General features: G+C 57.5%; 1 protein-coding gene across 1 annotated transcript in view; it reads left to right on the plus strand.

Moving 5' to 3' along the window:
- HMCN2 (hemicentin 2) overlaps positions 1 to 23,608 on the plus strand; it is a 147,303-nt gene that overhangs the window by 20,142 nt on the left and 103,553 nt on the right. Inside the window, exons 4-15 of the mRNA XM_047097159.1 lie at positions 804 to 962; positions 2,255 to 2,377; positions 10,177 to 10,348; positions 11,229 to 11,335; positions 12,221 to 12,341; positions 14,419 to 14,682; positions 17,269 to 17,413; positions 17,898 to 18,019; positions 19,906 to 20,178; positions 21,445 to 21,586; positions 21,998 to 22,125; positions 22,814 to 22,927. Of these exons, the coding sequence (XP_046953115.1) occupies positions 804 to 962; positions 2,255 to 2,377; positions 10,177 to 10,348; positions 11,229 to 11,335; positions 12,221 to 12,341; positions 14,419 to 14,682; positions 17,269 to 17,413; positions 17,898 to 18,019; positions 19,906 to 20,178; positions 21,445 to 21,586; positions 21,998 to 22,125; positions 22,814 to 22,927 (1,870 nt within the window). The remainder of the gene's footprint in view (positions 1 to 803; positions 963 to 2,254; positions 2,378 to 10,176; positions 10,349 to 11,228; positions 11,336 to 12,220; positions 12,342 to 14,418; positions 14,683 to 17,268; positions 17,414 to 17,897; positions 18,020 to 19,905; positions 20,179 to 21,444; positions 21,587 to 21,997; positions 22,126 to 22,813; positions 22,928 to 23,608) is intronic.

Here is a 23,608-nt window from a genome sequence, read left to right on the forward strand (position 1 = left end):
GCACCTTGGTAAAGCATCTGTCCTTCCCCGCCTCCCGCCGCTGAGGACAGCAGCTTCCTGAAGGCAGGGGCCCCACATATCTGGCTCACCGCCGGGTCCCCCAGGACTCAGAACGGGGCCCAGCGCCTGGAGGGGACAGGAAGCGCTTGTGGGCCGGATGAACGGGCCCGGGAGAGATGCGTTACTGAAAAGTGACCCCGTTGCTGGGTGTGCAAAGCTGTCGAGGCGGGACGCGCTCCCTTCTCGCGGAGCTCCCGTCCGTGGGCCGGGAGGGCGGGAGCGTGTGTTGGTTGGTTTGGGACTGATTCCGGGGCAGAGAGGATTCGGGAGGAGGGCTGGCTGAGAATGGCGTCCTCTGCCCAACGCCCACCTCTCTCTCTCCCGGCCGCCCCCTGTACCCTCCGTCATCCAAGCCTTGACCAACACGTGGCTTCTTTGGGGCATCTGTTAGACGTCCCGGAGCTCCCCTCCCTCCTCTCCGTCTTGCATCACTCACCGCAGTGGTAATTAAAGAACCATGTCGTGCTTGTTAGCGCTTAGAGCAGGCCCCACGGGAGGGACCCCACTCTTGCGTGGGTGAGCGAGCGAGCAGATGGTACCACTCGTCTAAAGCAGGTTGGATGTGACCTTGTCTCAGGGAAGGAGTGCCGTGGCCTGGCCTCACCCATAGACGGGCGGGGACAGAGGCCGGACAGAGGGGATTGCCCCCTCCAGCCCCCCCCCCGTCGGTGTCAGAGGCCTACCTGGGTGGGCCCCACCTGGAGGAGCTGGGTGGCGGCTCCTGACACACCCCTGCCCTGCAGGGAGGCGGTGACTGCCCAGAGATGAGTGTGGGAGCCATCAAGGCTGCCGTGGAGGTGGCCAACCCCGGCTCCTTTATCTACGTCTTCACGGACGCCCGCGCCAAGGACTACCACAAGAAGGAGGATGTCCTGCGCCTCCTACAGCTGAAACAGTCACAGGTGAGTGGACCGGCCCGGGGAGCCCGAGCGTGGGGGCCCCAGGGGGGTCCTGAGGAAGCTGGGGTCCCCGGCGCAGGCAGCCGGGGCCCCCACCTGCCGAGCGGAGGGCGGGAGCTTCTCTTCCAGGGTCTCCGCCGGCCCTGGAGGCCGAGCCAGTCTGGTGAAGTCCAAGTGTGTTCTCATGCTCTGGGCCCCCCGCCCGCCGGGGCTCCCGCCGCCTGGCGAGGCTCATTCTTGATAAAGACCACGCCACCCCCGGCTCCCCTCGCGCCCTGTCAGAGTCTGTGCGATCCGTCTTCCTCCTGGCGTCGCCTCTGCTCCCGTCTCTGCGGAGCGAGGCGCCCTCTTCCCAGTGCCTCAAGGTCTGGACTCTCTGCTGGGGCTTTTGCTTCTTGTGTTCACAGCCAGGGCTGGGGGAGGGGTGTGCACGGGACGGGAGAAGGGCCGTCTGACTGTGTGACCTCCTCGGGTGAAGCTCTCGAGAGCTGGGACAGCTTCTCTGGTCTCCCGTCTAGAACAAACTCCATTCTCCAAGGTTCTTCTTCTTCTTTTTTTTTTCTTTTAAATTTTTTTAATGTTTATGTATTTTTGAGAGAGAGAGAGAGCGTAAGCAGGGGAGGGGCAGAGAGAGAGGGAGACACAGACTCCGAAGCAGGCTCCGGGCTCTGAGCCGTCAGCACACAGCCCGACGCAGGGCTTGAACTCATGAACCGTGAGATCGTGACCTGAGCCGAAGTCAAACAGTCAACCTTAGAACCCACGGTTTTTCTAAGTGTGTGGCCTCCAGGGGCTACTGCTTGGGGCCAGCTGATTTCCATCCCCTTCCTTGTTGCAGATTTAATAATGGCTCCCAGTGGCTCAGTCGGGTAAGCATCTGACTTCGGCTCAGGTCACGATCTCACGGTTCGTGGGTTCGAGCCCCGCGTCGGGCTCTGTGCTGACAGCTCGGAGCCTGGAGCCTGCGTCGGATTCTGCGTCTCCCTCTCCCTCTTGCTCACACACTCCCTCTCTCTCTTTCTCTCTCTCTCAAAAAAAAAAAAAAACATTAAAAAAATAATGGCTCCCATGTATTGAGGCACCTAGTGTGCCTGGCCCTGTACCACACCCTTGACCTGCGTCGGCCCCGATCCCCTGGGGTGGGCGCTCTCATCATTCCCGTTCTACAGTCGCATCCGGTGAGCCCGGAGAGGAAGGGGCTCGGCCCAGGCCCCTCCTCCCTGGTTCTGGCCCTGCCACTCCACTCACCCCTGAAGAAGGTGGCCAGGGAAGCCACCTGTGTGTCCCTCTTCCAGGTGGTCTTCGTGCTGACGGGGGACTGTGGTGACCGCACCCATCCCGGCTACCTGGCTTACGAGGACATCGCCGCCACCAGCTCCGGGCAGGTGTTCCACCTGGACAAGCAGCAGGTGACCGAGGTGAGCCTTCCCTGACCGTCCTCGCCCCTGGGCGGCTGGGCTTGGTGGTCAGGTAGCTGTGCCACCCGTGAGCAGCGCTCCCCCTGTGGCCAGCGCGGTGAGTGCTGTGCTCCGGGCTGTATGAGGTCCTCTCGCCAGCCCCCCACCCTCTACCCACCCCCACCCCAAAGGCAGGTGCCGCAGACTTCCCGATTTTGCAGGTAAAGAGGCTGGAGCTCGAAGAAGCACCCTGGGTCTCACAGGTGGTCCGGGCTGGCAAGATGGACCTAGCAAAATTTGCCAGCAGTTGGGGGGCGGGGGTACGGGGTGAGCTTCTCCGCGGAGTCGGGAACCCAGGGGCGGGTAGAGGAGTGGGTGGGGGGCAGGGGGCGTCCGATTGAGGCTGTGTTGCTGGGGCAGAGAGTCCTGCTGGGGAACGAACAGGCAGGCGCCTGCTTGGTCCTGTGTCCTGAGATGCAGGGTTGTCAGTGACCTGGCGTCTGTACCCTCGCCGTGTTCTTGAACTGGGTGCCTGCCCTTCCTCTCCTCCAGGCCCCATTGGCCGCTCAGAACTTGCCCTTCTTTCCCTCTCCCTGCGCGTCTGCCTGCTCCCTTTCAGGAGCCAGAGGGATCCTTCCAGTGACATGCTCATAAACGTTCACAACTGCGTCCCTGGAAAGAATAAGAATGTCCGTTTCCATCTCCCTCATCTGACCAATGAGCCTCTCCTGTTTGCCCCCTGGAGAAGGTCCGGGCCCTTATCCAACCCCGTGGCCCGTGTTCTCCCCTTTTGCTCACCGCTGCCACCCCACTGGCCTCTGCTGTTTCTTCAGTGCCCCGCGTCTTTCTACCCCAGGGCCTTTGCTCATGCGGCTCGTTTTTCCCACTTCTCCTCCCCTGGCTCCTCATTTTCCCGGTCTTAGCTGACATGCTGTCCCCTTGGGAGACCTCCCTTGATTTCCCTTCTTGTTACTTAACGCCACTAGGCTGTGAGCTCCCTGACAGCCCGGCCCTTATGGGTCCTGTATCCCGGGTCCCGTCTGCTGCCGTATCCCCGGCACCTTATGCAGCCCCCAGCGTGGGGCAGGTGCTCAGTAAATAGCCGGTGGGTGGACAGATGCGGGGTCCCTTGCGCCCGAGGCCCTGGGAGGAGGAAGGCAAGAGAGATTGTGTGTGTGAGGCAGGCCCTGGCCCCAGCCAGCCCTGCTGTAGCCTCCAGGAGAGGGTTTTTTTTTTGTGTTCTGTATTTATGCTCTCCGGGGCCGTGTTTAGATTAGCGTGCCTTAACTCCCTGTTGACAGATGGCGTTTATGGCTCTCCGCGACACATTGGACTTTATTCTTTGGCATGTGCACCTCCTCTGGCGCTGAGCCGCCCAAGTGAGGGTGGGAGGCACTGACGAGTGGAGGGATGGCTGGGTCCTTGTCTGGGGGGAGACCTATTTGGGTGGGAGCTGGGTGCTTGTCACCGGCTAATCAGACAGTGCGGTGCCGGGCAGGGTAGCGGAGGACGGCCCCGCCCGGGTGTGTGGGGCTGGGCTCTCCTGTGCTCTCTCTCGAGGCGGGGAAGTTGGGGCGACTCCGCTGGCTCCTGGCCATAGTACCCAGCCTTCTGTTGTGGGAGCCTGACTCGGCGGTAGGTGTCTCACTTGATGGGACCTCCGGTGGCCCAGCATTGGCTGCCTCTGGGTGGCGGCCTGGATCCTTCTCCTTCCTGGCCACAGAGCTGCGTCATTCCAGATGTGCCCAGACATTCGGCAAGCCTGAGAAAGTGGCCGGGGCACCCGGCAGAGGGAACGGTGTCTTTGCCCAAGCCAGGGGGGCCTCCAGCCGAGAGAATGACTCCTCAGAAGTCGCGGGAGTCCCTAAATTATTGCCTGTGTCGTTAGCCCCTTCACCTTCCCAAGGTACGTCCCACGTGGCAGGAGCGACACGTTCCGTAATCTCTCTTCCCTTCGCTGACCGTGCACCTGCTACGCTCACCGCGCACAGCTTCAGGTGCCGGGCGCAGAGACAGAATCCATCCAGGTCCGGTCTCGGTGCTTCTGAGCCTTTACTTTCTTCCGGTTGTGGGGTTGGCCCTATGGGATTCCAGGGTCGTTAAAGCAAGGGGAAGATCCTCTCCCCCTGGCGGGGTCAGTTCGGAGCTTTTGCCATCCTTCAGTGGACGGGGGCGGCAGGCATCATGGCCCCTTGGGGGTGTGCATTTCTGGTCTCGGCTGAGCTAGGTCCAAGGCCCCCCTTGCCCTGGCACAGAGCCCCCCACCCCCGCCCAGCCCTGGCAGAATGGGCCGGAATTGCTGGGCAAAGCCCCTCATTCTGAAGCTTTCTCTGGCCCTGGGAAGTCCATTCTGGGGGCCCAGACCCTGCCCCTGTTAGCACCGGCCCAGCCCGCACAAACGTGGCAAATCGCCCAGATTCTGCACATTTCTCAACTAGGAGAAAGGCGAGCTACCTTCTAAGGCAGCAAGCGTGGGGTGCAGGGGAGAAGGGGAGCTCTGACCAGGTGGTTCCAGTTAACAGATCAGGAGGCACCGGCCCCAGAGATGACTTCATCCCGGACTCTTCCCGGAGGGGGCAGCCCGGTGGAGGTTTAGGGCCGCATGCCGGCTTCGGACCCCAGCCCTGCCACCTGGCTGCCGTGTGACCCGAACTCAGTCCTTAACCTCTCTGGGCCTCCGTTTCCCCCTGTGCACGGCTGGGTTTTTGAGAGCCCCTGCCCGGTGAGACGGGGGCGCTGTCCGGACAGGCACCCGGAAGCCCTTGGTGAGAGTTCGTGACGGCTGTGGCTCCAGCCCCCTGCTTTGGTGTGGAGCCCAGAACCCGTGCCAGGCTCCGGCACACCCCCCGGGAGAGGAAGGGCTCTCTCGGAAAAGGTTCTCAGGACCCGAGCGCCCAGCGGTGGCGCCCAGCTGGCAGGGGCTGGTGCCCTCTCTCCATCACTGCCTGCTGGGCTTCCTGCCCCAGGCTCCACGGTCCGGTCCCAGCCCTCTGCTCTGCGGCTCTCGGGCCCTGTAGGCCCCTGGCCTCCCCGCTCGGCCTCCTCGGCCGGCCTGGCTGTCAGGCGTCTGGGGGAGGGGCCCCAGGGGATGATTTATCTGCCGTGAAAGGCCCAGCGGCAGCCATCTGGCCAGGGTAGCAGCTCCAGATTCTTTCCATCCTTCCCTATCGGTGACAGAGATGAGCCCCATTGCAGCACGGGCTCGCGGGCCCCCCGGTCCCGCTAACATCTGGAAGCCATTGTCTTCGCCAGATAAACATTGAGCTGGCTTGTTGAAGGCACTCCGCTCCGAGGGCTCCCCAGATTCCGCTTGGAGCCCTGGGGGGATTGTAGGGTCCAGGAAGCCTGTCCACAGGCCTGGACGCACAGGGGATCCGAGCTGGCTGAGGGCAGCGCCCTGGTGGTGACGGGCTTAGGGCAGACCCCGTGGGCACGCCGCCGCCTGGTGGGGTCCCTGGCACTGAGCTCAGTCTGAGCCTTCTCTGCCGGTCGGTAGCCTGAACTCCTGGGCACCGTCCCTCCGTCAGCCTAGGACAAGCTCGCAGTGACAGTTGCAACGCAACAGTGCGTGCGATTTCTCTGGGTAATTGTCAGCTGGTGCAGCCACCGCCTCCAGGCAGCTTTGCTCGGCTGTGATTTCCTCCCGACCCCTGACAAGGCCCGGCCCCGGGGGAAGACGACAGTGGTCCTGGAGCTGTGGCAGCAGCTGCCTCACCTCGCTGGCTTCTGTCCGCCTCTCCAGATGGGAGCCTCGACGGCCGCTTCCTCCCGCCAGCTCCCGTGTGTGCGCAGAACCTTTCCAAGGGAAACATTACTTAGAAAGCTAGACGAGCGGGCGCCTGGGTGGCTCAGTCGGTTAAGCATCCGCATCTCGGCTCAGGTCATGATCTCACGTTTTCGTGGGTTCAACCCCTGCCTCAGGCTCTGAGCACTGACTGTGTGGAGCCTGCTTGGGATTCTCTCTCTCTCTCTCTCTCTCTCTCTCTCTTTCTCTCTCTGCCCCTCCCCTGCTCAAGCTCTCTCTGTCTCTCTCAAAACAAATCAAATTGAAGAAAAAAAAGAAAGAAAGCTGGGCGAAACAGAAGAAAGAGGGACCTCCAAGTATACAGAGAAGTGAGTGTTCGGAACCTGGGATTCGTATCCTGTAGTAACTGACTACAACGTGTAGATGTTCCAGCTCAGTCTGGACAAAACGTATTCACTTTTTAAATCTCGGGCACTTTTCTTCCAATTCCCTTCTTTCCCTTTTCTCTCCCGCCGGCGATCGCACAGTAGGACTCTGATGCGGAGCAAGGTTGGCCGACATGTAGCACACGAGGCCCGCTTTCGGACCCCGTATCCCAGCAGACATGACTCGTCAGTCGCAGAACGTCTTCTCACCGAAGCTGAATGCGGTTTCGACTTTTGCCAGACAGTATCCCAGGAAGCTACTTCCAGATTAGATTTGGTTGGCGATTGATTAGGTTTGATTAGATTGATAAGAATTGGCGAGCGCCAGGGTACCCCTGTGGTTGCCTAGGGGGTATATATTCAAGTCATGGCGTACTTGTTCTTTTCCAAGGACTTTTTCTTTACAAAAAAAATATGATCATGGAAGATGTTAAAGATAAAGAAAAGTCAGAAGAAGATAGGAGAAGGAAGAAAAACAAAGAGGGAGGGAGGCAAACCAGAAGACAGACTCTTAACTGTGGAGAACAAACTGAGGGTTGGTGGAGGGAGGCGGGTGGGGGAGGGGCTAAATGGGGGATGGGGACCGGGGAGGACACTCGTGGGGAGGAGCACTGGGTGTTGTGCGTGAGTGATGAATCACTAAATTCTGTTCCTGCAACCAGTGTTGCACGATGTGTTAACGAACCAGAATTTATTTATTTATTTATTTATTAAAATTTTTTTTTAACGTTTATTTATTTTTGAGACAGACAGAGACAGAGCATGAACGGGGGAGGGGCAGAGAGAGAGCGAGACACAGAATCGGAAGCAGGCTCCAGGCTCTGAGCCATCAGCCCAGAGCCCGACGCGGGGCTCGAACTCACGGACCGCGAGATCGTGACCTGAGCCGAAGTCGGACGCTCAACCGACTGAGCCACCCAGGAGCCCCTAACGAACCAGAATTTAAATCAAAACTCGAAACAGACAAAAAAGAACCTATGTCCCAATTAGATTCAGCACCTAACGTGTTTACCCCGCCTGCTTTATCTGTCTCTTTCTATGCCTTTTGTTGAACCGTGACACCTTATCGGTAAATAGTCATTCGTGGGTTTTTAAAAAAAATATATATATATATATATGATCTTGGACACAGCCCACGATACCCTCTAATAAAATGAATAGTATTCTGCTGGTATCGTCCGATGCCAAGTTCATATTCAGTTTCCCGAATTGTCCTCAAAATGTCTTCGGTAACACGTTTTGTCAAATCGGGGTTTAATCAGGGGCTGTGCGTTTCATTTACTTGTTGTGTCTGTTACGTCCGCTTCCATCTGGAACAGTCTACCCTTTTTTTAATGCCACTAACTTGCTGGAGAGGCATCAGCTGTACAGTATCCCGTGTTACGGATTCATCTGATTGTTTCCTTATGGTGTCATTAATTTGTTCCCTCACCCCCCGTATTTCCCCTAACCTGCCAGTTAGCTCTCAGTGGCTGATTAATGGAAGCCAACATTTCTGGCAGGAATATTTCATGGTTGGTGCTGTGTGTATTTTCTGTTGCATGGCCCCGGGAGGTAAATAATGTCTGATTGTTCCTCATGATAGTTTGATTCCTGGTGAAGGTGGTGACAGCCAGCTCTCGGTGCATTGTAGGGCCGCATTTTTCCCCTTATGACTCAAGCGGTCTGTGGGGTAAACGCTGGGGCTCCACATGGACGTTCAGTTCCCCACCCGCCTTCCATCTAACGGTTGTGGCGTCCGTGGAGGATGCTTGCCTGAAACAATGATTTCATTAGGGGTTGCAAAATGATGATTTCCTCATTGCATCATCTCTTTCACATTCATTAGTGGGCGTTCTTCCCTGAAAAAAAGAGCTTTGGCTTCTCCAAAGGGATGGCTTGGTTTTTTGAGGCACAGTGAAAAGGCAGGGATCGCACTTAGTTCTTTCTATTTAATTAGCAGGTTGCTTTCACTGGTGGCAGATGAGGTTTTATTGTTTTGAATTTCGCTTTTCTTTGAGTGTTATGGGCACACGGATTCTTTAAAGTTTATTTATTTTGAGAGAGAGAGAGAGAGAGCGAGCGCGAGCGTGCACAAGTTGGGGAGCGGCGGAGAGAGAGGAAGAGAGAGCGAATCCCAAGCCAACTCCACGATGTCCGTGCAGAGCCCAACACGGGGCTCGATCTCACGAACTGTGAGATCATGAACTGAGCCGAAAATTATGAGGCAGACGCTGAACCGAATGAGCCACCCGGGCACCCCGGGGCACACAGATTCTAGAGTTCAATGTGTTTCAGTTGATTAAAGTCATTATTCTTTTAGGGGTTCAAGTTGCCCCAGATTTAGCCAATGGGAGCTCTTTTCTCTCTGCGCTTATGGTGCTAATTTGTTGGACAGTGAGGTTCCTGTTTCATTTTGTTTAGTTCAAGAAGCATCCCGTGAAAACCTTAAAGTCACTTGGCCCGGGGCCGGCGGGGGAGCGGGGGAGGCCCCCTCCGAGTCCTCTTGCCTGGTTTTCTTACTGGAAACTGTGGGATGTGGCTGCTACAAAGGCAGGGACCGGGATGGAGCTGAGTCAGGTGACTGCCAGGTGAATCTGGTGGCCCTGGTCAGGAGGTGTGTGCCCTGTCAGACCACACACAGTGAGCACATGCTTCCTGAGTACCCTGTCTGTGCTAGACGTTGAGCTCGGGGCACGGCGGAGGGTCTCTGCCCTCCTGGGGCTCCCAGGCCAAGAGGGGAGACAGGCATGAATGTAGCCAGGAGTGGGTTGATAAAGAAGGGGCAGGTCATTTCTGTCAGAGAACAGCGTGTGTGGGGGGAGCTGCCTAGGGAGGCCCGGGGGTTCAACCCTATAAGCGTGGGGAGAGTCAGGGGCACGCTGACCTTGAGTCGGGTTGGACAGCTGCCTAAATCCTAGGACAGGACACGGGGGCTTGAAGATCGTGGTCACGATTTGGAGAAACTCAACAATTTTGTGCTCTGTGAGATAACTTAGACTGGATCCGGGGTTGCTGACATGGGGTCTGTGCATGCATGGGGGGGGTCTTTGAGAACCCCCCCACCCACCAAAATCATACTTTAAATGTGTACCTGGGTGGGGGAGTCCTCGCCTGTTGCCTGCTTTTCAATGGGACCTGTCCAAAACACTTAAGATTCTAGAATGCATAAGCACTTCTAGAAACCAGGGACTTAGGATTTCTCAATGTTGTGAAATGAATCAGGAGGAGACTCCATCTTGGCAGCAGACCCTCTCGGTCCTGCTTAGAGAGTGTGCTACCCTGGCAGGAATGTGGCCTGAGGCCCCTTGGGGGGTGACAGTGAATTACATTGCTCTGGGGGAGATTCCGGATCTCCAGGGTTCATCTGTGGGTAGGAGGCATCAGGAAGGCTTCCTGGAGGAAGTGGTGGGTGCCATAGAAATTGGTCATTCCCTCTGAGCCGCCTCAGTTCAGGCCAGGAGGGTGATGATGTGTGAACTGGCCCTCTTGTAGAGCGGTGGGAGTGTGGGGGGACTGGGTGACCTGGAAAGCCTATATGCTGCCTAAAACCCAGGGTGGGGGACTGGATTCTGCTGGCGACCTGTCAGAGACCTGCCTCCAGTGGGTCAGACACAAGCGGGACCACAGGCACCTCTGCTGGCATCAACTTCTCATAACCTGCCTCCCAGGTGCTGAAGTGGGTAGAGTCAGCGATCCAGGCCTCCAAGGTGCACCTGCTGTCCACGGACCACAAGGAGGAGGGCGAGCACACGTGGAGGATTCCCTTTGACCCCAGCCTCAAGGAGGTCACCATCTCCCTGAGCGGTCCGGGTCCCGAGATCGAAGTCCGCGACCCGCTGGGTATGTGCACCCTAGGACTGGCCGGCCTGTGCTTTGGCCCCAAGACTGAGCTGGGAGTCCGGGGTGGGACAAAGAGAGAGACCCGGGGTGGCAGTGGGTTTGGACACAAGGCTCTGGGAATAAGGAGGGTGGGGGGGGTGCCAAGTGGAGGGCAGAGGGGGTGCCCATGGTGAATGAGGTAGCAGGGAGGCTGTTAGCAGCCAAGGGAGGGGAATTAAAACAACGACAGTCCTGGGGGCGCCTGGGTGGCTCAGTCCCTTAAGCATCGGACTCTGGATTTCACTCAGGTCACCATCTCACGGCTGTGAGATCGAGCCCCACATGGGGCTCTGCGTTCAGCTTCACATTCTCTCTGTCTCTCCATCTGCCCCTCTCCTGAGTGCGCCCTCTGTCACGTGCTTGGGCTCTCTTTCTCTCTGTCTCTCTCTCTCTCCAAGAGTAATGACGGTCCCTGGGATGCAAGGTTCACGCGGAGTCTTACCCGTATTCTCTCAGTGGGTCCCTACGGTGGGCTAGCAGACAAGTCGGGGCAAGAATTGGTGGCATGCCACTGAGATGCGAAGCTGGGGCTCTGGGAGGTGGAGTGATTTGTCCAGGTCACCCAGGGTCGGTGTGATTTGGACCCAGCTACCTGGCCTCATGGAGCTCCGAGGATGTCCTGGGTCCCCAGGTCTGGAGGCGAGGTGTATGGCCCACACCCAGGGGTGGATGAGGCTGGAGTGTAGAATGAGGCAAAGGCCTGAGCACCGTCTAAGGCCTTTGTCACTTTCTCTGGGAAGGCTGAGGCTGGTGGTTGGAAAGACTATGGGTTCCTGGCAGAATGGGGCCTCTGTCACAGTCAGGAAAGATGTGGGGACAGAAACCCTTGGGCGTTCCACAGGGAGGATCCTGCAGAAGGACGAGGGCCTCAACGTGCTCCTCAGCATCCCTGACTCTGCCAAGGTCGTGGCGTTTAAGCCTGAGCATCCTGGGCTGTGGTCCATCAAGGTACGGGGCCCTGGTGCCCAGGGAGGGGACCAGTTTCACCGAGCTGAGACACTGTCTCCCTCCTGCCTGTCCCGAGAGCCTTGGGGCCCTGGGAGGCTGGGGGCTGGAACATGGGTGGCGAGGTGGGCGTATCAGTAGAAGCAAAGGGTCCAGAACAGAGGAGGAGTATTCTGCTTTGCACCAGTGAGAGGAAGTAGAGCGGTTTGGGGTTAGTTAGGCAACTTTTAAGAAAGCTGGAGAAGTGATTTGAGGGTCCAGAGGTGGGTGACTGAGCCGGCTTGAGGTTCAGAACCTATCCTGTGAAGAATGAACAAAAGAAGCAAGGGTGACCTTGGGGGGAAGGATGGCTCAGAGGGACAAGGGCTGGCAGGGGGAGCAGGGCCCACTCTAATCTGCAAGGTGCCGGAGGCCAGGGACTTGGGGTAGGCTGGGCCCCCGGCAGAGTGTCCTGGGATGGGGGAGGCTGCTGCTTTGGAGGGATGTGAGCTCCTGCTGATTGGACAAACGTTTGTGAAGCACCTGCTAGGCTCCAGGCCCTGGGCTGGGCGTGGGTGCTGCAGGGGAGGGGGTAGCATTGACTCCTGACCTTCAAACTCTGAGCGGCTTTGAGCCAAGAGCTCTAATGCCAGTGGGGAAGGCAAGGCAGGGCTTAGACCTGTAGGGGGACAGACAGAGCTGCAGGTGTTGGGTGGGGGGGGAGGCCAGAAGGGCAGAACAGCCTCAGGGGTCCCACTAAGGACACTACCGTAGCTGAGGCTTCTTCTGCTTCATTTGGGGAGCGTCGTGCTGGGCCCCCAGGGAGTAGGTAAGTTGCCCACGTGTCTGTCCCGGTGCTGGGGCACCGGAGGCGGATGCCCTGGTGACGGGGGCCGGGGCCTGCTCTAGGTCTACAGCAGCGGTCGCCATTCGGTGAGGATCACAGGCGTCAGCAACATCGACTTCCGAGCCGGCTTCTCCACCCAGCCCTCTCTGGACCTCAACCACACCATTGAGTGGCCCCTACAAGGTATGGTGCTCCGGACCCTGGGGACGATGCAGATCTGCCTTCTGAAGAGGCGGGGCTTGCCTTTGGGAATCGGGGAGCCTTGGGGGGCAGGCTATGAGTGTGTGACTGCGATGTACCCGGAAGAGGCTGGCTTGAGCCATTCTCTCAGACCACAGTGAACCGAGCCCAGGGCCAGCACCCTCTCCACTGGTCCCCACCCAGGTGACGCCGTGACCATTTACCTTTAGAACACACTCCCTGCCCCCAAAGGCCCCCAGGACCTTTGGCTGTCCCCCTTACTACTCAGTCCACACTTTCTCTTTTTTCTTTGTCCAAACTTGTCCGTCTAGAGCTTCTTCGGTTTTCCACGGAACAGCAGGCTAGTCCGACAAACTAACAGGTGCTAGTCAGTTGTTAGCTTACTTGAAAAGGAGAACAGTATCTTACTCCAGAGGAATGCATGTCCTGATGGACATTCCGATGTTCCGGAGGCTGATGGGGGTTGAGAGCCCAGGGGGATGTTGGAGTTGGAGGCACAGGGTCGGTTTTCTGATTAGAAGCCACCCCTGGGATCTGGGGTTGCCTGTGTGTCCCCTCGTGGTTCCATCTGGAGGAGGAGGGCTCCAGAGAGGGCAGGGGCTCTTGGCTCGGGTTGTCAGAGCTCCATGCCAGAAAGTACCGTCTGGTGGCCAGATCAGGGGTCCCAGTGTATAGTTTGGGAAGTATGGTCCCTCACCGTGGGGCCATCAGAGGACTTTGCTGGGACCAGCTCAGAAGAGAGAAGGGGAGGGATCTAAACCAGGTCAGGTCAACTCGGACCACTGACTAATGACCAACACGGTGCATACAAGATCCTTAGAGCTTTTGAGCGTGTGTTTGCTCTAACTTTTGTCATCGTTGTCAGCCCTTATTGGTTCTGTGCGAGGACCATCTCCAAAGCGAAAGGGGGCTGCTTGCTCATTTCACGTTTGTTTTTCCCAGCGTCAGGAAGGGGGGAGGCAGGGAAGCTTGGTTCCCGTTCTAGAGCCAGGAGAGAAAAGAACTCCTAAATGCAGCGCGCGAGTGGGGGTTGAAAACTGAAGGGTCGCCAGGACCAGTCCCCAGTGGAAGAGAGTGAAGGGGACCTTCTTGGGACCTTTTTGGGACCTTCTTGGGTTTCTGCTTTTGATAAAGATGTGGTTTCCAAGAAAGTTTTAAAAACAAAGGGAGAGAGAAACAGCAGGGCAATTGCAAATGAGAAGTGATTGGCACTTGGCTTCAGTGCTGGGGCATCCGGGAGTCTGGAGGCCATGGCTATAGCTGGACAGCAACTGCCCAAATACAGAGGACAGCAGCTACCTGCCGTTGGCCGATTGTTGCCACATGTGAATGGAGCCCAGCGCCGACACACGTTATTTTTCCAAGGAATCCGGACTTCCAGATTTTGATGTGCCCTTTCCAGATTGTTCTCCACGCTTCTTCAAAAATGTTAAGGCGTTCAGATTTTTATCCAGCCACACCCTCTGTTCCCTGGTTTGTGATCTCTGAGACAAAACACAGTAATGACTGCCTGAAAAGGGAAAGACCCGAGCAAAGTTCCCAAATCAACTAAGGGAATTCAGAAACCCAGCTCCAGCTCTGTCTTTTCTGGAACAGGGTGAAAAGCCCGGGGCTAATAAGATGGAAAAGAAAATCAAAGCAAAGTGGACCGCGGGGGGGAGAGAGGGGATAGGCAGGAGTCAGCGTTCCCAAACTAGCGTGTGTCTCACCTTGGCTGGTCCCAGAGCCTGCCCGATGACAGCCCACGCCAGAGTTAACGGGGGGAGGGTGGTGGTGGAGAGATATGCCCCCTCCCAGTTCTACTCCAGGAGAGCCCGAGTCTGCAGAGTGGAGGTGATGCAGCCGTGGGAAGCTGTGGTGTGGGTGGACAGTGGCGTTTCAGGACCACGGACAGTAGCAGGCCCCCTCTGCTTAGCCACCCCCCAGCATTAGTTGGCACAGCAAAGAGGTGAGGGGGCCGCGAGGAGGGCCAAGCAAGCTGGGTCCCTGACTATGGTCTGAGGGCCCCTGCTTGGGGAGGATCATGGAGCCAGCTTCTTCTTCACCCTTCCCTCTGCAGGGGTGCCCATCTCCCTGGTCATCAACTCCACGGGCCTGCAGGCACCCGGCCACCTGGACTCCGTGGAGCTCTCACGCAGCTCGGGGCAGCCCCTCCTGACTTTGCCCATGCAGCCCCTCTCCAATGGCTCCGCCCATCAGCTCTGGGGCGGGCCGCCCTTCCACGCCCCCCAGGAGCGCTTCTACCTCAAGGTGAAGGGCAAAGACCACGAGGGGAATCCCCTTCTCCGTGTCTCTGGAGTTTCCTACAGTGGGGTGGTCCCAGGTGAGTGAGTAGCGCTCGTCACCCCCAGCGCCCCGGCTCACTTGGAGACTCACTTCTTCCTGGAAGCCTTCCCTGATCGCGTGATATTAGAAAATTAAACTTCTATGAGCAGGAAACTCTGCGATGCGTTATGCTAAACACTGGGATGGTTCAGATGGAACAATCAGTCGAGGATTTAGTACAAAGCCATCCATCTGCCCGTCTACCCATGCATCCACTCATGCATTCGTCTCTCCACCCACCCTTCATTGACCCAAACATCCATCCATTCATCTGCCTATCCATCCATCCACCCACTCATCCATGCATCCATCCATCCAAATGTCCATCCAACGTGCATTCTGTGTCAGTCCTGGTGCTAGGCGTTGTAGACACAGCAGTGGGCAGGGCAGCGAGTATGGGTCTGCTCTTCCATAATCCTAATCATGGGAATACTAAGCTAGTCACCATTTTGAGCACCTCTCATGAGATAATCCTGAACCAAGCACCTGCCATACATTAGCTCATTGAGTGCTTCTGAGATGTGTCCCCATCTTATAGACGGAGAAGCTGAGGCTACCCATCTCACAGGGTTGCCCTGAGGGTTCCATAAGTTAATACACATAACAAGACAGCTCTTGGGTGCTCTGAGGCTGTGCCCATGATGTGGGCATTGTGGACTTGGGCCCTCCAATGTGGTAGCTGCTGTTACTGTTATGTCTTTGTGGGCACGGGTCATTTTGTGGTCCTATCTTCGGTCATGTTGTGTTGGTTCCTACATGTATGTCTTTTTGCTTGTTTCCTTGTGTCCCTGAGGTCTCGCATGCGGCTCAGAAGCTCCCAGAGGGCAGGGCTGAGTCTTTGGCTTTGTAGCTCTGCCTCTGGTCCTAGCGTGGGGTATCTGAGTTCACTGGTCATCAGCTTCCTTCCTGGGCTTTGTTCCCTCCTCCTGCCCACTCCCCCCTTTCCCGTGGCAGTGGCCTGGGCGGGGAGCTCACAGAGGTGGATGCCACTGATATCCAACATCTTCTTTGCTGGGGATCTCTTAACAAGGGACAGACTCCTCTGTCTACTACAAATAGGGATGCAGAGAGGGCACTAGGGTGAGGTGGGGGACTTTGAGGATCCGAGTAGGGTAGGTTAGGGCAGGGTAGGGCGGTTGGGGACCCCGTCTCTCAGCCTCCTGACCTCCACTCCCCTGCTGTGGTCCCTGGGCCCCTCCTCCCTTGGCTTTTATAACTCCAAGGAGGAATTTTCAGGAGGGAGTTTCAGCAGGGGCAATAATAGCCTGTTTCTCTCTGTCCTGTTCTTGCAGATGAGTCGAAGAGTTTGGATTTCTCTCTGGATTTTGGTCTTCATCTCAGCACTAGATTAGAGAGAGAGAGAGAGAGAGAGAGAGAGAGAGAGAGTATGTGTGTGTTGGCAGGGCAGGGAGAAGGGAGGTGGTTTGGTGTTTTGCTTCCTTCCCCACTTGATGGGTCGGGAGGCTGGGAGTTGGGATTAGAGCAGGAGGCTCTGGGTTTGGAGCAGGTAGTGAGGACTGGGCCATGGTCCCTGGGCCCATTCAGCTCATGGAAGACAGAGCCTGGGCTGGCCTTGCCGAGGATTCCAGTGTGTGTGGGTGAGCGGTGGCTGCTTTGGACACAGCTGAGGACGTGGCTAGATGGTCTGACATCCCTCTCCCCTGGGATGTGGCAGGGAGCCTGTAGCATGATGTCACCTGCTGCCCTCCCACCCCCAGCTCTGGGCTCGGAGGACGTCTGGTGCATTGTCTCACCCAAGGAGCATCTCTGGTGGGGATGCGGGGGAGGGCAGGACAAGAGTTGAGCACACGCCCGCGATCACCCAGTGAGGCACTGACAGCTGTGACTGACCCCGCGGGGGGCGTTCTCAGACTTTCCCACTGGAGTGATTCTAATGGCCAAGGAAAGAGAATGTGTCATCCCAGGACCAGGGTCAGGCGGTGGGGGCGGTGGGGGGGGGGGGGAGTGTCTCTCAGGGGCCCCACGGGGCTCATCACAAACTGTGGGATTTCATTGAAGTCTCTTATCTCAAAAATTCGAGTGAACTTTGCATTCACAGCCATACTTCAGCTTCGCTTATTTTTAAATAAAAAAGGCTTTCTTCCAACATCCTCGGGTAAAACCGACCCTCCAGGCGGATGAGAGGTCTGGAAGCTTGGAGAGCCCGGTCCGGGGAGCATTTTATCAGGTTTCTCAGGGCTGGTGCAACATCTACGTCCAGGACCGTGGAGAAGGTGGTTGCACAGACCCGTCCGTCTTGGCTGGTCTTCTTAGAAACCGTAGAAGCAATGCCGGCTCGTCCTGAGGGGGCCTGCCGTGCCTTGTGGACATGCCAAGTGCTTTCCACGCACCGCCTCTCACCAGCTCCCCGGAGAGCGTGGTGACATCAGTGTCAGGATTAAGCCCGTTTTACAGAGGTGGGAACTGAGCTTACGGGGGTAAGGTGACCCCGCTCTTGGTGACCCCCAAATGGTGGGGCTGTGGGTTGAATCCTGGCCTCCTGGCTCATCCCTGTGGTCTCTGCGTTGGCAGGCTGTGGCAGGGCGGGTGGGGAGGAATCCTGAGTGCCGGACCTTGCCTACAGGTGCCCCCCTGGTCAGCATGCCCCCTAGGATCCATGGTTACCTGGACCAGCCCCTGCTGGTCTCCTGCTCTGTACACAGCACCCTCCCCTTCAGGCTACAGCTGCGGCGGAACGGAGCCAGGCTGGGCGAGGAGAGGCACTTTCAGTGAGTGGGTGCTGTCTGCTCTGTGTCCCCAGCCCCAGGGGTCCAAGGGATGTGGGTGGCAGGAGAAGGACCTTGATCTCGGTCATAGTGTCCTGGGCATCTCCCAGCATGGCCAGGGATGGGGGGAGGGTGGTCCCCAGATCTCCCACCACCGCTAGATCGTCACCCTGTGGAGGAGCTGTGGGCTTGCTGAGCTTCCGGAACATTCCCACGCAGGGCCGGGGCCCGTGGGGTCAGGGTGGGAAGGACCCTCCGAGACCCTCCCCGTCGTGGATGAAAGCCCAGAGCTCAGAGAGGGAAAGGGACTCGCTCAGAGTCACCCAGCATGTTGTAGACTTGGCACGTCCTCGGCTGCCTTGCCCCTCCTTACCAAGTCTCCAAGAGGATTTGTCCCCTCTGGGCAGGGTTCCGGGGCGGGACAAGGCTGGGGGGCCCTGGCGGGGGTCAGTGTTATTGTGTGTCTCCAGCTGCTCTGTGTTCACAGGGTGTCGGGAAACAGCAGCTGGGAGATCCCACGGGCTTCTAAGACCGAGGAAGGGACGTATGAGTGCACGGCGGTCAGCCGGGCTGGGACCGGGCGAGCAAAGGCCCAGATTCTTGTCACAGGTCTGTCCTTTCCGGCCCATCCCCGTCTCCCCTCCCCCCACCCCCTCCGGATTTTTCCCTCTAGGGTTTCTCCCCAGGGTGTCTCCATCTGTGGGGGAGCGTGCCAGCCAGCTGCCGTCACCCAGGCCCTGCTGCCCACACTGCCACCTGGCACCCCATTTGGGCGGTCACCCAGGAACAGCGTGTGGATCTTAGACGGGAAGGAGGCTGAGAAACGCAGCCAGGGTCGTGCCCTCCTCCCCCAGGCCCTTTCGGGGGCCCCTGCCCATCTGGAAGTCCCCCTCCCTTAATGCCTCCAGGTCTCTGCCAGGATGGCCCCAACCGGCTCAGGAAGGTTGCTGATGACACGGACCATCTCAAAATGACATTGGCTTTGTGTTTTTAAATCAGGAATCTAAACTGCCTTAAAAGTCCAAGGAACATGGAAAGATTAGCCAGTCTGCAGCCTCTAATCCCACAGACTTGCTATGCTTCGATCTGGATAACCTGCGGTCTCATTCTAGAGACGACCTCCGTAACATTTTGATTTACTCCCTCTTAGCCCTTTATCTGTGTGTGCGTTTTAAGAAAACTGGGATAGCATTATATATATTATACAGACGTATGCATGTGACAACCTGGTTTTTTTATCATCTAACAATATAACGTGTCTGCAAACATGCTTCTGTGGCGTGAATTAATGGTTTTACTTTTTATAAACGATGAGGACAGGAAAAGGGAAAGAGTATAAGGAAACTTGCACACCCATTCCTTAGACTTAATAATCGCTCAAATTTGGCCATATTTGCTTTCTTGCTCTTTGGCTGAACTCTTTTTTTTTTAACGTGTATTTATTTTGAGAGAGAGAGAGAGAGAGTGTGAGTGGGGGAGGGTGGAGACAGCGAGAGAGAGAGAGAGAGAGAGAGAGAGAGAGAGAGAGAGAGAGAGACACTCTTAAGCAGGCTGCACGCTCAGCACGGAACCTGACGCATGAACCATGAGATCATGACCCGAGCCAAAATCAAGAGTCGGATGCTTAGCCGACAGAGCCACCCAGGCGCCCCTTGGCTAAACCATTTTAAACTAAATTGTAGGCATGCTGACATTTCGGTATTTATCACTCTCTCTTTTTTTTAAAGTAGATTTTCCCATATAATAAAGGTTCTACGATCACACCTAATAAAATGAACAGTAATACCTTAATGGTGTTTAATTTGGCCATAGTCGGATTTTCTCATTGGCCCCCAGGTATTGTTTCTGGCTGGTTTCTACAATATCATTTTTCAGGACTGTGGCGTTCACAGGCTCTTTGTGACATCAGGTCACTGGCACGTGTAGCTTGTGTGGACCCGGCTTTTTTCCTGCAGGTTCTTGGGCCCACATCCCCAGTTAGACAAGTCTCTGATCTTGTCACTTCTCCCCTTTTCCTATCAAGAGAGTGGTTCTCTTAGCTCTTCCCTCCTCTGGGGCAGTGGCCTCGGTTGTATATTTTGGCTGTTACGGTGCCCCTGCTATTTGTACAGAGAATAGCTCTGTACTCATCACTCTTTCCCTCTTGAGAGTTATTTCCAAGGCTCTGTTCCCCAGGGTGGGACTACTGGCTCACAGGGTGTAGAGCTTGTTACTTGTTGCACTTGGCCGTCGTGTGGAAGGCACGCACGCCCCACGCAGCCCTCGCCGGGTGTGTGATGGTGGGGGGGGGGGGGTAAGCAGGGGGCGGGCCGGGCCCTCCCTGGGGTGGTGCCGTCCCCGGGATGGCGAGCACGTGATACTTGGCTCCTCTACTGGCCCACGCGTCCTGAAGGATACGGTGCGGGGCTCTGGAGTCAGGGCACCCCCGGGGGCCGGCAGGATGGTCCTTTCTCTGCGTCAGCCTCTCAGAGTCTCCTCTGTCTTTACCCGTTCAGACCCCCCACCGCAGCTGGTTCCTGCCCCCAACGTGACCGTGTCCCCGGGGGAGACAGCCATCCTGTCCTGCCAGGTCCTGAGTGAGGTCCCCTACAACCTGACTTGGATCCGGGACTGGCGGGTCCTGTCGGCCTCGACGGGCAGAGTCGCCCAGCTGGCCGACCTGTCCCTGGAGGTCAGCGGCATCATCCCCAGCGACGGCGGACGGTACCAGTGCATGGCCAGCAACGCCAACGGGGTCACAAGGGCGTCCGTGTGGCTCCTGGTGCGAGGTGAGGCTCTTCCTGCCTCTGCGATGTGTCTTCCTGATTCAGCACCCTACCTGATGCTTTTTAAAAAACGATTTAAAACAAAGTTTTTATTTATTTTTGAGAGAGAGGGCGCGAGCGGGGCGAGGCAGAGGGGGGGAGGGGGACAGAGGCTCCGAAGCAGGCTCTGGGCTGACAGCACAGAGCCCAGTGTGGGGCTTGAACCCACGAACGGTGAGATCATGACCTGAGACGGAGTCGGACGCTCAACCGACTGAGCCCCCCAGGCGCCCCTCACTACCTCGTGCTTATCCCCAGAGCCCGTCGATCCACGCCTCTGCCCAGACACCACCCCCAGCAGGCAGCGCCAGCCCCGTTAGGGTCTTCCGGGTTTTCAGAGAAAAAAGATTGTGTAGCCTCCTAGCCTATGTGTAGCGGTTCTCGCCGTGGAAAGTTCGTCCTGGTAGCTAACCTAAATCTCTACTGCTGTAGACCAAGCCAGCTTCGTCGTGTCCTGTTTACCTCCCGTGCCGTGGGTCAGCTCCATTGCCATATGTGGGGGAGGGGTGGGTTACGGGAAACTTCTGGAAGTCCAGAGATCAGAAGCGCGTGGCGGGGGCTGGGTGGCCCTGGCCAGATGGGGCGGGGGAGGGGGGGGTGGGCAGCGGAAAGAGCACCCGTCCTGGAGTTTTAGGACCCGGATGTAGCCTCGGGTCCACCCAGGGTTTAGCCAGATCCTTCTCTCTGGGATGCCGTTTGGCCAAGTGTAAAAGTGAGCGTGTTGGAAAAACTGCCCTCTCTTGTCCCGGCCACTCCTGACTGGTTGCCTGGAGTGTGTGGAGACTGCCACTGCTGTGGGAGGGGACTGGTTGCCTATTCTGGCTGAGTTGGCCTGGTGAGGTCTGTTTGAGTCTGACAAGCCCGTTGTACCGTGAACAGAACCTAAGTCTGGGGCCAGTACTTGGGCAGGCTTTGGCGTCCCCTCAAGGTCACTGGAGATGGGCGTTGCCCCCAGCCCTGGCATCTGCCTGTCACCCTAAACCTCTCCCGGATGCTCAGCCCAGACCAGAACCCCAGGGAGAGCTTTGGAAAATCCTCCCCGTGTGGCCTGGGCGGCTATCTGGTCAACCCCAGCTCCCAGGAAAGCCACTCCCTGGGATCCGGGCCCTTGGGGGGCCTTTGCTTCCTACGTCTGGCCCATCTGTGACTTCGGGGATGGAGTGGAGGCACCTGGGACAGCACAGCTGCCCAGACGGACTCTTGACCACCTGTCCACTCTTTGAACTGCAGAGGCTCCCCAGGTCAGCATCCACACCCGGTCCCAGCACTTCTCCCAGGGTGTGGAGGTGAGAGTTCGCTGCTCAGCTTCGGGGTACCCCACACCCCACATCTCCTGGAGCCGTGAGGGTCATGCTCTGCAAGAGGACAGCAGGTAAGGGCCCCAGGACGAGGGTAGCATGTGCCCTGCCTTCTTCCTGGGATCATTTGAGACTCGGCAGCGAGATTGCTTTGAAAACATAACGATGCCTCAGTATGAGCCCGGGGGCCAAGAGCCGTAGTTCCAGAATCCACCAGACCTGTGCTCGAATCCTGCCTCTGCCATTCAGGCTGTGTGACCTTGGGCGAGTCGCTTTACCTCTCTGAGCCTCACGAATGAAAAAGGACAATCTATGTGAAGTGCTGGGCGCACCGCCAGGCACAGAGCAAGCAGTCAGTAGGAAATGGCGGTCGCTAGTGATGGGATCAATTCGTTTGTTATCGAGGATGACTCAGGTAGTCTTTGTGTGACCCCACCTAATCAGCCCCCTCCCGCTGAACATGTTCTTTTATGGCGTGACTCCAGAATCCGTGTGGATGCCCAGGGAACCCTGATCATTCAGGGAGTGGCCCCAGAGGATGCTGGGAATTACAGCTGCCGGGCCGCTAATGAGGTTGGCACAGACGAGGAGACGGTCACCCTCTATTATACAGGTACCTGGGCCTCTCCCCCTCTCTCCCTCCCTCCTTCCCGTCCATAGATACTCACTGAGCTGGGGATACAGCAGTGAACGCATGCTCCCTGCCCAGGTGGAACTTATATTCTGGTGGGGAGGCACAAAAGAAGCATGCGGGCAGCTAACGGTACTCGCGGGGGCTCACAGCGCAGGGTGATAGGCAGGTGGGGCGAGGGGGAAATGGCTGTTACACACGGGACCGGCCAAGGCCTCGGTAAGGAGGTGATGCTTACCAGAGAAGGGGATAGGAGCAGTGTTCCCAGCCCGGGGACCCGGTGAGGCAAAGGCCCTGAGGTCGGCATGAGTCTGGGGTGCTCAAGGGGCTGCGAGAAGGCTGGTGTGGAGTGAATTGAGGGGGACTTTAGGGAGGGCTGGGCAGCCCACCTAGGGCATTTCAGGACCTTGTAGGGTTTCCACTTTGATGGCAAGTTCAATAACAAACGATGCGTGTTGAGGGGTGGGGTGGCTCCAGGCGGGACTGGCTTTGATTTGAGATCCTGGGTCAGAAACCTTTCTGGGGTGACGGATGGTGGGGGATGGGGAGGAGGCAGGGAGGCCAGCTCCTTCTCTCTCCTCGCTGCACCCCCCCCAAACTGTGAAAAGCCGCCCTGTCGCCCTAGGGGGTCTGTGGGTTGCTCCCAAATTCCCCATCTGCTCCCACACAGATCCGCCCTCGGTCTCTGCCGTAAATGCCATGGTGCTGGCTGCTGTCGGGGAGGAGGCCGTGCTGGTGTGTGAGGTGTCTGGGGTGCCCCCACCCCGGGTCGTCTGGTATCGAGGTACGAGAGGGGTCTGTGGAACTGTCCCGCGGGGGCCCCGGAGGATCAGCTTTCCAGAACAGTCAGGGGGGCACCCCCTCCCCCCACCCAGCCCAGCATCCGCACGGCTCAGTGGTCAGCAACAGGATTTAGAATAGGTTCATTGGGGCGCCTGGGTGGCTCAGTCGATTCAGCGTTCTGCTTCGGCTCAGGTCATGATCTCGCGGTTCATGGGTTCAAGCCCCACGTCAGGTTCTGTGTTGACAGCTCAGAGCCCGGAGCCTGCTTCGGATTCTGGGTCTCCCTGTCTCTCTTTCTCTCTGTCCCTCCCCTGGCTTGCTCGCTCTCTCTCTCTCAAAAATAAATAAAACATTAAAAAAAAAACAAACAAACAAACACGAGAGTGGACTCAGGTTTGAATTCTGGTTCCCTGGGTGAAAAAGGGGCAGGTGACTTGGCATCTCAGAGCCTGCTTCCTTATCTGGAAAATGGGGGGAAATCAGACAGGTTGGTTGTGCAAGGATTCAGTGTATAGTGTTTAGGGTCAGCGTGGCACCCGGGCTGGGCTCGGTGTCCTTAGATGGTGACAGTGATGCAGTTACCCGAGAAATGGGGAGCCGTAGGACCAGGGTTTTCTGAGGCTCTTTTGAGTTAATGGGCACGGAGGGTCTTCCTGGTGCCGGATGCTGGGCTAGAGTTTGG

The sequence above is a fragment of the Lynx rufus genome, unplaced genomic scaffold (genome assembly GCF_022079265.1).
Source record: "Lynx rufus isolate CCGP_SWC_20201006 ecotype Redwood Valley unplaced genomic scaffold, mLynRuf1.p SCAF_10, whole genome shotgun sequence".
In the NCBI taxonomy this organism is placed as follows: Eukaryota; Metazoa; Chordata; class Mammalia; order Carnivora; family Felidae; genus Lynx; species Lynx rufus.